Below are 14056 nucleotides of genomic sequence, written 5' to 3' on the forward strand. Positions count from 1 at the left end.
ATATTACATTAAAAATATATATGTGAGGTCCCATTCAACCCCACCCCCCCACCCCCCCTCTCCCCCCCCCCAACAACACTCGTTCCCATCATCCTGACACATCCATTGGATTTGGTAAGTACATCTTTGGGCACCTCTGCACCTCATATACATTGGTTCACATCATGGCCCATACTCTCCTCTATTCCATCATGTAGGCCCTGTGAGGATTTACAATGTCCGGTGATTACCTCTGAAGCACCATCCAGGGCAGCTCCATGTCCTGAAGACGCCTCCACCTCTCATCTCTTCCTGCCTTTCCCCATACCCTTTGTCCATTATGTCCACTTTTCCCAATCCAATGCCACCTCTTCTATGTGGACACTGGATTGGTTGTGTCCATTGCACCTTTATGTCAAGAGGAGGCTCAGATTCCACCTGGATGCTGGATGCAATCCTCCCATTTTCAGTTGTAATCACTCTAGGCTCCATGGTGTGGTGGTTGTCCTTCTTCACCTCCATCTTAGCTGAGTGTGGTAAGTCCAATAAATCAGATTGTAGGTGCTGGAGTCTGTTGAGGCTCAGGATCTGGCTATCACATTGTCAGTCCAGAGATTCAAATCCCCTAAATATATCTTAAACCCCAACATTAACTGCACCTCCAGCACATTAGCATGAAAGTCTTATGAAGGGAGATCCCATCTGAGTCCAGATTCATCACACATAAACACCATTTCCAAAGAGGGGCCATCTGCCCTGGTAGTTAACCCCATCGGCCATGACCATAACTCCCATGGGTCTCTTTAGCCCTCAAAGGAACCAATATCTGGGGGTTGTATCTGCTTTATCTGTCTCTCTGACTCTGCTCATTTGTGCATGAGGGCAAACCTTCTGCCAGCCTCCAGACTCTTTTTTAGAAACTCGTAGCCATATAAACTCATTTCTCCTTTCCATTTCCCCCTTACTTTAGGTCAAACAGCATTTTAAAGTCATGGTATTTTATGTAGACATGGATATTCTGCTGATCCGCATTGAACCTTCCGTATAAGGTCATTTTCCAGTTGCATCATCAGTTGGTAGTTGATAGTGGTCCCTCGTTGCCAGGGAGGCTCATCCCCGGGTGTCATGTCCCACGCTGGGGGGAAGGCATTGCATTTACATGCTGAGTTTGGCTTCGAGACTGGCCACATTTGAGTAGATATATTTTTTTCATACCCCTTATTATTAACACCATGTATTAATATTGTACCTTTGTATAGTTCATGAGATAACACTCTGATGTTTGTACTGTTAACCACAGTCCATCTTCTACCACATGGTCTGCTGTGTTACACAGTCCCATGCCTTGTATACTCTATTTAAAATGTACCCTCAGTGGCTCTCGATTTCATCACAGATTTGTTCAGTCATTGCCTCAGTAAATTTTTGAATGTTTTCCTTAGTCCAAAAGAAAAAATTTTGTACCCCCAGTTATTGACCCTTAGCATTGATATAGTAGCTTCTTTGATCTTGATGCAAGAATATTACAATATTGCTGTTAACTGTAGTCCATAAGTTACATTAATTGTATTTTTCCCATGTATCACCCATATACTTACCATCTTATAATGTGGCATACATTTCTTCTAGTTCATAGAACATTCTTGTATTTGTACCATTAACCAAAGTCCTCATCCACCTCCAAGTTCACTATGTTTTTCAGTCCCTAGATTATTCTCTGGCTTTCTTTCAGTTGACATTTATATTAATAGACTACCCCTTTCAGCCACTATTCATTTGTAAACCAGCTGTGTTAGTTATATTTAGTATGTTACTATCAGCTCTATCCATTTCTACACTTTTAGTCAAGTTGATTAAAAATTCTACATATATTAAGCATCAGTACCCCTTCTCAGCCCTCATCCCATCTCCTTAGTAACCTTTAACTCTCTTGTGTTTATTCTTCATATTTAGCTAATATTAGTGAGACCATACAATATTTGTCCTTTTGTGTCTGAGAATAACCTTAAAAAAAAATTCCCAGTGTTCTTGTATTTATGTCTTTGAAGCAAGGTAGGAGAGAGTTTTGCAAAGTGGGATTTCTCCTCTTCCTTTTTTCAAAGCTTATTTGTGTTGGTTTTTTAAGTCCTTCTGCTACGTAGCAAGGAAGATAATCCTCTCCGCCTTTACTGTTAATGCACGTGGGTTTGACCATAAGTGAAAGCCCAAATCAGTGAATACAAAAAAAGAAAGGGGGAGCAGAGGTTGCTCGAGCCATTGGTGTCTCTCTCCCCCATGGGAGGTCCTGGTTTGGTATGTGGTGCCTCCTAAAAAAAGAAGATGAGCACGCAATGAACAGACATAGAGTAGGCAGTGAGTACAAACAAGAGGGGAGTTGGGGAAAGAAGTAGGTGAATTTAAAAAAAAGAAAGGGATAATTTGAGAAAATAGTACCCTTTTGCTCAGGATCCTATCATGTGGTGCTGTGCACTTGTTAAAAGTAGGATATGTATAGTTTAGGCAATGTTGTAAAAATATTTGGGGCATATCTCTGCAGCATGTCCGTGGTCCAGGCCTCAGACCATGTACTTTTCTTGTTTTCTTGTTTCTTAATAAATTATTTACTCTCTTGCTTGCCTTATGGCATGTACTTAAATTCTTTTATGTGACGTAAGCCTAGAGCCTAGATGCCCAGAACTCAGAGCTCTCCGCTAACATAATTCAGATTAAATGCCAAAGTCCTTACCTACAAGACCCTGTGTCCCATCATCTTTTGCCCTCTTCTCCTCTCCCCACCATTCACTCCGCTACAGTTAAGAGTGTTTGAGGGTTTTGCCCTTGCTGTTCCCTGTGCCTAGAACATTCTTGCCCTCATATTTATATAGTTGACTCCTCAACATCTTGTTCAAATGTCATCTCAGTGAGACTCACTCTCTCCAGTCTAAAACTGCAGACTTACATTTGCATTTCCTACCCCACCTTCCCTGCATTATTTTTCTCCAATAGCAATTATCACAATAATAAACCTGCTTTTTGCTCAAAAAAAAAAATTGGCATTGGGTGTTCTAAAAAATGCATAGACAAAAGTGGTATTATGTTTTTGTTATGATCTTCTAACTATTGGAGATGTCTTATCAGAGAGCCTTTTTCTAAAGAAAAGTTTTCATAACTTACAGCTGTCTGGAAGATAATCCTAAAAAAAGGTTTGTAGAGACCGATGAGATGCTGGTTGGTACCAAGTAGTGTCTTTTGCCAGAATGGACTTTTAAAACATATTCATGTGTTTTGTCTTCTCTTACTTTGTCTTGGATTTAATTACAGTTTTCTCTGTTATGTCTAATTAATATTATACTCAAATACGGTATTTGGGAAAACACTAGTATCCTATCACTCTGATAAAGAGATTCCCATAAGATAAAATCAGATGCTTATGATACTACATTTCATTGAGAAGGCGAATTTATTTGGCAAGCTTTGATTTAGATCTTGGATCATTTTTAGCAGCGTTCTGGACTTGTGTTTTTAAGGTTAGCTATATATGGTACAGTTAGTTCAACTAGGTGTTCCCAGGGTACTTTGTATAGCTATTTTGCATTTGGCTGTTAATCCTGGAGAAAATACCAGTTTAATATAAAAGACCTTTTCTTTCCAGGATTGGCCATTTGATGATGGAGCTCCACCCCCTAATCAGATAGTAGATGATTGGCTAAACTTACTAAAAACCAAATTTCGTGAAGAGCCAGGTTGCTGTGTTGCAGTGCATTGTGTTGCAGGATTGGGAAGGTAAGCCCTTACCCTCATTGTCTGTGAATTCATGCCTAAGCCAGCCTAAAAATTTTACTTTGGTAGGAATTTGCATTTATTATACTAAATGTTATTAAATTGCTTCAAAGAAAAGGAAATGAGTGAAAACTGGTATAATGAGTTTTCAAAACAACTTTTTGGGTTTTAGCTGTTGTTGTTGTTTTTTTTTTTTAAACCCCTCCCATGGCTTTTTGCTTACTGTCTGCTTTCTGTGTCCATTTGCTGTGTGTTATTCTGTATCTGTATTTATTTATTCCCCCTTGCCCCTTGAGGCTTGCTTGCTGTCTGCTCTCTGTTTCCATTCACTGTGTGTTCTTCTGTGTTTTTTTGTTGTTGCTGTTTTTTTTTGCTTATCTCTCTTTTTGTGAGTCACCTTGTTGAGTCGGTCCATGGCGCTTGTGGGGTGGGTGGCACTCTGCGGTGCTTGCCGGCCAGCGGCTCTCCGCAGTGTGCAGGTAAGCCTGCCTTCACAAGGAGGCCCCAGGACATGAACCCAGGGCCTCCAATATGATAGATGGAAGCCCAGCTGATTGAGCCACAGCCGCTTCTTTCTTTGGTTCTTTTTTTAAAGATTTATTTATTTATTTCCTCCCCCTCCCTCCATTGTTTGCTCTCCACTTGCACTCGCTGTGCATTCTTCTCTGTCTGCTTGTATTCTCAAGCAGAAGCAGCCTGGGAACTGATCCTAGGAGCTTCCAGAATGGGAGAGAGGCGATCATTCTCTTGTGCCACCTCAGCTCCTTGATTGCTGCATTTCCTATTCTCTCTCCTCTGTGTCTCTTTTTGTTGCATCATCTTGCTGTGTTAGCTCTCTGCTTGGGCCAGCACTCTTGCTTGGGGGCATCATTCCGTGTGGGCCAGCTCACCACACAGTGCAGATTGCCTTCACCAGGAGGCCCTGGGTATCAAACCCTGGACTACCTGTATGGTAGATGGGAGCCCAGTTGCTTGAGCCACATCCGCTTTCCTTATCTGGTTCTTTATTTTGGTATTATACTAGATTTAGTGGATGATGATACAGAAATTGTTTTGAAACTGATTTAATTTAATTATCTTATCTGTGAGGTAAAACTACAGTCTTAATTAAGTATATTTTCTTTTTCTCTCCATTTCAAGTAATCAAAATTTCAGGTAATTAAAATGGGCTAGTTTGAATAATCTATACAGTTACTTTTGGATTGAGATGAATAGGAGGAGGTTTGTTACCTAGAGAATAGATGGTTGAACTTTAAACTCTTGAAAGGAGATTTATGAATAATGAAAATTAACTTTGATTTTAAAGCCGTTTTCCTCTAGCATTGCTTGGGATGGTGTTAAACAATACTCATCAACAGCGGATTAAATACCAGTTTTTGACTCAGAACACTAGTGCAAGCTGCTGTTGCTTCAAGTGGTGACTTGGGACTCTTAGCACTCAGCCCTTTGTTTGCTATCTTTCTTTTTCCTTTCTGTTCTCCAAAATAGAACTTATTTCTGTAGAAAAGAATTTAAAATAAGACTGTAAAAGTAAAAAATAATGTAGAAAAATATTTAAGATATGCAACAGTAATTTTCAGAGTAAAGTTGGTTAAGCACTAGATTTTACACTCAACTTCTATTTGAAAGACCAACGAATATTTTATGTACTATTACACCAGGAAAAAACCATCTATTTTCAGTTTTAATCAGTATTTATAGTATAGTTCAAAATGGGTTTATATACCAGGACAGGCACTTTTGAGAATATAAGTACAAATTTTGAGGATATATACTTGAAACTGGCCTCATTTCACAAACTGATCAGTCTGTTGTTCAAAAGTGATAACGATTAAGCACTTCCTATTTCATCCTTATAATTAAATCATTTTGGAGGAAATACGTACTTCTTGGATGAAAACAAATGTTTTGATAAAAATGAGACAAGGTCAAGATCTTTCATTATGTTGATATGAAAGCTGGTAAACTCATGCACCCCTAAAACTTAGTTTCTACCAGGTGGATCTCAAATTTAGCCAGCAAACACCACTGAAAAAATATTTAATGACTTCTACCCATCTCTTCCCTAAAGTTTTATTTACAGTTAATTTATAGAGGTATTATTTGTATGAAGAACATACAAAAAGAATTGGAACATGTTTGGATAGGAGAGGGAAAAGGACTCTTCAGGAACTGTTGTTTTTGATTTGCAGTTTGTAGAATAGGATAATCTTCTCTAGGAATAATGTTAACAGTATTGTATTTTTTCTTTTTTTTCTTTTTTACAGCTTAGTATAGTATAGTTTCTTTTTTTAAGGGTCAGAAGTCCTTTTCTAAAGACTGAGGGAGGGGGGTTGGGGAGTAGGTTATATGGAACCTCTTATGTTTTTAATGTAATGTTCTTTGTGATCTGTTAACTAATTTAAAAAGTGTAAAAAAATAGATAATAGTGCTTTAAAAATAGATATTTAGAGGTAAATATCATAATTATGCTTTGGTTTACTTCAATAATATCCTTTTGATAGATGACCTAGAACATCACTGCCCAACAGCAGCAAATGGAGAAACAAAAGTAATTTTAAATTTTCTAGTAGCTACATTAAATAAAAACGAATAGGAAAAATTAAAAAAAAAAAAAGTCTAAGGGTAGTGTTGCAACTTGACTTAGGGCAATTCTATTAAATACTGTTAGGTTGGTGCAAAAGGAATTGTGGTTTCAGACCATGAATTTTAAATCATTATAGCTAGGCTCAAGCACATCTTTAATGAAATTAGGAACCATTACAATCAACCTGTTTTTGCCAACTTTGTGCTTCCAACATGGCTGACAGACAAGATGGCCAGCAGACCGTGTGACCAGTAGATAGGTAACATGGCTGTAAGACCTTGCTAGGATCTTGAACTTAACCTTGAGGTCCCAGTTTCTCTTTCTGGGACCTCCCCTTGCCCTGGGTATTCTAAAAAGGCTCACCATTGGCCCCCACCATAGGTGGGGTAACCAGTAACCGCTGGGCCTCATCCCCTTTTCATTAGCAAGGGGGTGGAATAATAGTTTAAAAGGTAATCACCTGAGGCAGAACCTGTTCTCTCTGCCTGGAGGGGCCTGCACCAAATCTTGGTGTGTATTTCCATCTTTCCTTCCCATTTCTCATCAAGTTCTGTTTTTTCCCCCATTTCCCAAATAAATTCTTTTTACTGGCCTAAAAAACAAAAATCTGTGCTTTGGGATTTGATGAATTCTTGGAAAGTTTTTTCTGCATCTTGCTGGTTGTAGAATCGTTTCCCTTCAAAAAGTCATCGAGATGCTTGAAGAAGTGGTAGTTCGTGAGAGGTAGGTGAATATGGTGGATGAGGCAAAACTTTATAGCCCAGTTTGTTCAACTTTTGAAGCATTGGTTGTGTGATGTGCGGTTGTGTGTTGTGGAGAAGAATTGGGCCCTTTCTGTTTACCTGTGCCGGCTACAGGTGTTGCAGTTTTCAGTACATCCCATCAGCTTTTGCTGAGCATATTTCTCAGATGTCATGGTTTTGCCAGGATTCAGAAAGCTGTCGTGGATCAGACCAGAGCAGACCACCAGTGACCATGATCTTTTTTTAGTGCAAGTTTGGCTTTGGGACGTGCTTTGGAGCTTCTTCTCAGTCTATCCACTGAGTTGCCAGTTGTCATATAAAATCCACTTTTCATTGCACATCACAATCCAATTGAGAAATGGTTTGTTGTTGCATAGAATAAGAGAACACAATGCTTCAAAACGATTATTTTGATTTTCAGTCAGCTCATGAGGCACCCATTTTTTGAGCTTTTTCAAAAACCTTTCCAATTTGCTTCAAATGCCAAGTGACCAGGAAGTGGATGTGGCTCAAGCAGTGGTTTGATACCCAGGGCCTCCTAATGAAGGCAAGCTGGCCCACACAGAGTGCTGTCCGTGCAGGAGTGCTGCCCCACGCAGGAGTGCTGGCCCACGTGGAGAGCTGGCACAGCAAGATAACGCAACAAAAAGAGACACAGAGGAGAGACAATAAGAGATGCACCAGACCAGGGAGCTGAGGTGGCACAAGAGAATGATCGCCTCTCTCCCCCTCCAGAAGGTTCCAGGATCTGTTCCCGGAGTCACCTAATGAGAATAAAAGGAGACACAGAAGAACACGCAGTGAATGGACACAGAGAGCAGACAATGGAGGAAGGGGAGAAATAAAAAAAAAAAGCCAAATGACCATAGAATGGTCAACGTTGAGTTCTTCAGCAACTTCTCAAGTAGTTGTAAGAGGATCAGTTTCGATGATTGCTCTCAGTTTGTCGTTGTAAACTTCCAATGGCTGGGTGCTACACTCCTCATCTTCAAGGCTCTCGTCTCCTTTGCAAAACTTCTTGAACCACCACTACACTGTTTGTTAGCAGTTCCTGGTCAAATTTGTTGTTGATGTTGCAAGTTGTCTCCACTCCTTTACATACCATCTTGAATTTAAATAAGAAAATTGTTTAAATTTGCTTTTTGTCTAACATCACTTCCATAGTCTAATGTAAATGTAAACAGCAAGTAATAAGTCTTTAGCAAAAAAAATAAAGTGAAAATTGCACATTAAAATGATATATAACATAACCACATTTATTTAAGAATGTATTCCAATATCAAACAGCAAATTTCAGTAATGCAAAACCACAATTCTTTTGCACCAGCCTATGCTAGCTATCCTAGTTCTTTATCCTGATGTCCTTTAATGGGCATGAAAAAATTTCCTTTGATAGCTTTCTTAAAAGGGAGCAGATGTGGCCCAAGCAGTAGAGCTCCTGCCTCCCACATGGTTGGTCCCAGGTTTGGTTCCTCGTGCCTCCTGAAAAAACTAAAAAAACAGAACAAATATAAAAAACCAACTTAGTGAAGCTGATGTGGCTCCGTGGTTGAGTGCCAGCTTCCCACATATAGGTCCTAGATTCAGTCCGCAGCTCCTGGTACCTTAAAAAATATGTATGTGTATGTGTATATGTATATGTACCCACATTTACCAGTTCTCTGGCACTCTCCTAACTCATCAAGAAGATTTGATTAAAAATACCTAGGAAGCAGACTTGGCGCAGTGGTTAAGGTGTCCGCCTACCACATGGGAGGTCCGCGGTTCAAACCCCGGACCTCCTTGACCCGTGTGGAGCTGGCCATGCACAGTGCTGATGCACTCAAGGAGTGCTGTGCCACGCGGGGTGTCCCCCGCGTAAGGGAGCTCCACACGCAAGGAGTGTGCCCCATAAGGAGAGCCACCCAGCGCAAAAGAAAGTGCAGCCTGCCCAAGAATGGTGCCGCACACACGGAGAGCTGACACAAAAGATGATGCAACAAAAAGAAACACAGATTCCTATGCTGCTGACAACAACAGAAGTGGACAAAGAAGACGCAGCAAATAGACACAGAGAATAGACATCCAGGGCGGGGGGTGAGAAGGGGAGAGAAATAAATAAATAAATCCTTAAAAAATTAATTGGAATAAAAATTTGGAGGCACTTGAACTAGATAATAAATTTGGTCATTTATTTTTACTATATAATAGTGAGAGACCACTGAAGAATTTTTAATGATCTATAATGGTGAAAAGCTTTGAGATGTAATGTGATTTTTTTTAAAGTAAGGACCTTTTTTTTTTTCAGTTTTTAGAGAAGTTTTTAGAGTTACAGAAAACATTTTTATAATTGAACTATTAACCATAATCCATTGTTTATATTAGGGTTCTCTGTGTTGTGCAGTTTTTTGCTTTAAAAGTTTTTTTTATTCTGGTAACATATATACAACCTAAGACTTCCCCATTATATAGCACATTCAAATATATAATTGAGCTGTATAGACCTCATAATATAGGATTAGAATTTAGTGGGTTTTTTTTTTTGAAGTAGTTTTACTGAGATGTATTCACATACCATATAATCTATGCAAAGTGTATATAATAAATGCCTTTTCGTATAAACCCAGTATTTTGCATAGAATTTAGTGTTTTAATAAAAATAGATTAATATTATAGAAGTTGCTATATAGTTTTACATTACAGGAAAATATCACGTATTTAAGAAATGAAGACTTGAGCTTTGCTTTTCTAATATGTGATCTGGGTGTTTGTTTGTTTTTTTTAATCCTTTAATTCCAAAGACCTGTGGATATTTACAAATGGGTTTCTCTCTGCAGGGCACCTGTGTTAGTTGCACTTGCTTTGATTGAATGTGGAATGAAGTACGAAGATGCAGTTCAGTTTATAAGACAGTGAGTATGGAGTTTTATGTTCAGGAACACAAAGCAAGATCATACAGGAGAAAAAAATTAAGGACTGTATCCATTTGTGGTATAGAATAATTTGCTGTCTTTGGCTTAAAACATTGAGTGAAAATATAAAAAAAATTAAGAGCAAGCGGTAAAGAAACTCAGAATACTACTGATTCTCAGATTCAAAAATTTTCTAATTTGGGTGGCATATTTGGACATTGTAGAATATGTCCAGTATTTTATTTGAATATCCAGGAATCTAGAAAGTTAATAGCCTGGTGGTTGAGTCTCCTTACTCTTGTGTCCCTTTTCATGGATGTCCCAAAATATCTTCCAAATGCAACTTTTAGTATCCCTATAACTAAGAGGCAAGGAAAAATCTATAGGAGAGAGCAATTTTATTGCCTGTGATTCTTGAAGTGACCTGTTCGGGCATGAAATCAGGATGTTAGTGCCCAGATAGGATCTTGGTATCAGTCTGGAGTAACAGCTTATACTATTTTGTTACCCAGAATTCTTTGGCAATTATTATGTTGCCCTTTCCCTTTCAACTCTTAAAAAAAAATTGATTATTTGTGACAGAGGACATGAAATGTACAGTATCTGCTATAGGAAGGTAACATATTCCAAGGAATGCATTGGTGTATGTATTGAACCTTCTTCACCTTAATATCTTTTTCTTTAGCATCCTAAATATTTGCTATCAATTCTAATCTGAAGAGAGTAGTAATCTAATTGGGAAGTGTATAGTCAGATTGTATAGTCAGATGTCCTGGATAAACCATTCTGACCTTTATTAAACCATTAATAGACTCTGATGAGAGTCAGCAAAAAAGATTTGTCTTTTCCTTCAAAGGAGGCTCAGAAAGTTGTTTTAACTCAGCTCTTTGATTCTAAGAAGTAGGATGGATTGGGAAATACTCTGGTTTCCAGAATATATGTACGGAGTTAGTTATAAAGGCCTTAGAGCAGTAAAGGATGCATTTCAGTGAATCAGGGATTTTTTTTTTTTTAAGTTTGATAATGTTACCATTCTTGTATTTTTAGAAAAAGAAGAGGAGCATTCAATTCCAAACAGCTGCTTTACCTGGAGAAATATCGACCTAAGATGAGATTACGCTTTAGAGATACCAATGGGCATTGCTGTGTTCAGTAGAAAGTAATGTAAACGAAGGCTGACTTGATTGTGGCATTTAGAGGGAACTCTTGGTACCTGGAAATGTGAATCTGGAATCTTAACTGTGTCATCAAAGTAGTGATGGATTCAGTACTCCTCAACCAACTCTCCTCATGATTGGAAAAAAGCAAACAAAGAAAAAAGCAATCCTTCTATAACATGAATAAAATGTTTAAGAAAAGGAGAAAGAAAAAGGGATTAATTCAGTGAAAAATGATTTTAGTACTGGTGTTGGAGTTTGAATTTCTGCCAGGATTGAATTATTTTAAAATCTCCTGTCTTTTTTAACTTTTTCAAAATAGGTCTCTAAGGAAAACCAGCAGAACATTAGCCTGTGCAGAACCATCTGTTTGGGGAGCACACTCTTCCATTATGCTTGGCACATAGATCTCCCCGTGGTGGGATTTCTTTCTTTTTGTTTTTTCTTTCTTTTTGGTGGGTGGTAGGAGGGATATATTTTCCCCCTCTTTTTTCCTTTCCCCCACTTTCCCTTTTTACCCCTGATATAAGTTGTAGATGGAATAGGACATGCTCTTGTTGCTGTAGATGTGTGTGCAGTCTGGCAGCCTTAAGCCCACCTGGGCACTTTCAGAAAAAAAAAAAAAAGCAAAAAAAAAAAAAAAAAAGACCCCCTAAAAAAACCAAAAAAAAAAAAGTGGCATATATATTATATGCTCCAGGTGGTTTTTAGTCTTTACTGATGATGGGGTGTTCATGTTAGCTTCTTTTCCTGAAAACCCTATCCAACATTAGGCAAAGTAGCCAAGAGCCTTTTTGTTTTGGTAAATTAGTGGAGAAATGATATTTTAAGAGGAATCTCTGTTTTCAAAGAACTTCCCTTTTCCAACTAATGAAGCTAAGTAGGTATCCCAGAGACTTCTGTTTTCTGAGGGAAAGACTCCAGACCATCACTAAAGAAGTCCAGGCAGAGAGTTATTAGCACACTTTCTACATGTTGTAGAATTGTGGACTGTAGCATTACTCTGACTTTTTGTCTAATGGTGTCAGAGAATGCTGGTAGTTTAACATTTTTATTTTAGGGCTGATTTTGTACTCTGAATTTTCAGGAATGGTCAGAGGAGTAGCAGCAAAGACATGATATTTTAGACTTGAGAAATGCCTGTGATGGGTATTTTCAAAACTGCCCCCTATGTGTACAGTTCAGTTTAACCACTGATTGCCTTGTTATTTCCTTACTAGGTTCTTTTTGAGATTTAAAAAGAAAAAAATCTCTGGTTCAAAACCAACAATGCCTAGTGAGTATGTGTCCACAGGCCATAACAGGGTAGAAGAGAGACATAGAGCAACACAACAAGTAGCAAAGTGACTGTGTTGCTTGTGAGGTGGTGTAGTATTATTTTTGCAGATACTTTTCTGGGTTCAATGTGCTGATCTAGACAAGTTGTTTTTCTGCTCCTTTATGAGAGGCAGTTGTGACTGGGCTGCATTGACAAAGCAGGTTGAAGGGCACCATCAGGGGCTCTTATATTCTTTTCACCTAAATATTACATATTTAATAATACCCTGCTTCTAAAGCTCTGAATACAGGCTTAGGATCATCTTGTCCTGCTGGAATTTACTGTGCAGAGCCATAAACTTTGCATTTTGTTAGGATCAGCTAGGCCAGTAGGAATGGACTGGGACCTTGTCTCACACTGATGATACCTCAGATGTTGGCCGGCTATATGAACTGCCTCTTTCCTATTGCCGGAGTTGTTTTGATTTTTAGCTATGTGCAAATCTGTAGATTCTCTCCACCCCCATCCCAAAAAAACAAAACGAAATAATGCTTTTTGAAATTGCTTCTAGGATGTTAGAGTGAAAGATGATGGTACTATCCAAAATTCTTTATTTCAGAACATGACAATAGAGTCCTTTAACATAGGCTGAAGATCAAAACAACATACCCTCTAAACTCAGATAGACTCTTAACTCCAAGGATTTTGATCAATATCATAACAAATCTTTTCTCTTTGTCATCCTCTGATTTTTGTTGTTTGGGGGGAGGGTGTGTGTGTGTGTGTGTGCAGTGTCCATCGGTATCAGTGCCTGCCTGAGTTAGGAAAATAACATTCCTGGTTCTGTGTATGAGGAGAAGGATGTATAAAGCAACATGAAACATTAGCCCTCATTTTGTTTTAAATTACAGACTAATGTTAATTGCTCTCAGAACTGGATTTTTTTCCTCAAAATTAAAACAGCTTTTTTTTCTTTTGGATTTAATGAAGTATTGCTAGCTGAAGCCAGTTTGACACGGTGAGAGAGATGTCAGACTGATGAGAGGTGTGCAGCCTGATTTAAAACCAAACCCTGAACCCTTTTAAAGAACAATAAAACATATTTTACATGCTTTTTGTCTGTGCATTTATTCTCCACCCTCAAGTTCAGTTTGATTCATATCAGTCTAGAAATGTCATGGTCTAGTGTCATGGTCTGTTTGGGTCCTAAAATTTACTGCAAGTTAAGTGAAATAATTAGAGATTGGAAAGTTAGATGCTTTCTTGCCACCCAGGTGTTAAATTGGGGCAAACCTAACTGTGGTTGGGTTATATCTGGTATGTTTTCTGGTTTATTTCTTGGACACAACACTGAAAGAATTCAGTATCTTATCTCATTCCAAAGGATTTGTTTATATCATAGGTTTGATAAATCATTGTAACTTTTTACTTGAATGTAAAGAAGTAGCAAGTTTATAAATCATATTTAGGGGCTGGGAATTTCTCTTAAGCCTTGGGTAAGCATCTATCCAGATAACAAACTTATGTGCCAAGGTACTAAGAGTTAAAGATAAGACCACCATGATCCCACTTGAAAGACTTCAGTGTAGACGGGGAGTCAGATTTATAGACATATAGGTAGTTAAGGTTACAGTTTTGTGACTGCTCACCTGTCTCTTAATTTTTACCTCCTCCTGTCCTTT

The 14056-nt window shown here is 38.4% G+C and overlaps 1 protein-coding gene across 1 annotated transcript in view; it reads left to right on the forward strand.

Annotated features, from left to right (window-relative positions):
- Window positions 1-13486, forward strand: part of PTP4A2 (protein tyrosine phosphatase 4A2) — a 33469-nt gene extending 19983 nt beyond the window's left edge. Inside the window, exons 4-6 of the mRNA XM_004471326.5 lie at window positions 3611-3741; window positions 9885-9959; window positions 11007-13486. Of these exons, the coding sequence (XP_004471383.1) occupies window positions 3611-3741; window positions 9885-9959; window positions 11007-11115 (315 nt within the window). The 3' untranslated portion in view covers window positions 11116-13486. The remainder of the gene's footprint in view (window positions 1-3610; window positions 3742-9884; window positions 9960-11006) is intronic.
- Window positions 13487-14056: the final 570 nt, after the last annotated feature.

This window comes from Dasypus novemcinctus, chromosome 9 (assembly GCF_030445035.2).
Source record: "Dasypus novemcinctus isolate mDasNov1 chromosome 9, mDasNov1.1.hap2, whole genome shotgun sequence".
Classification (NCBI taxonomy): Eukaryota; Metazoa; Chordata; class Mammalia; order Cingulata; family Dasypodidae; genus Dasypus; species Dasypus novemcinctus.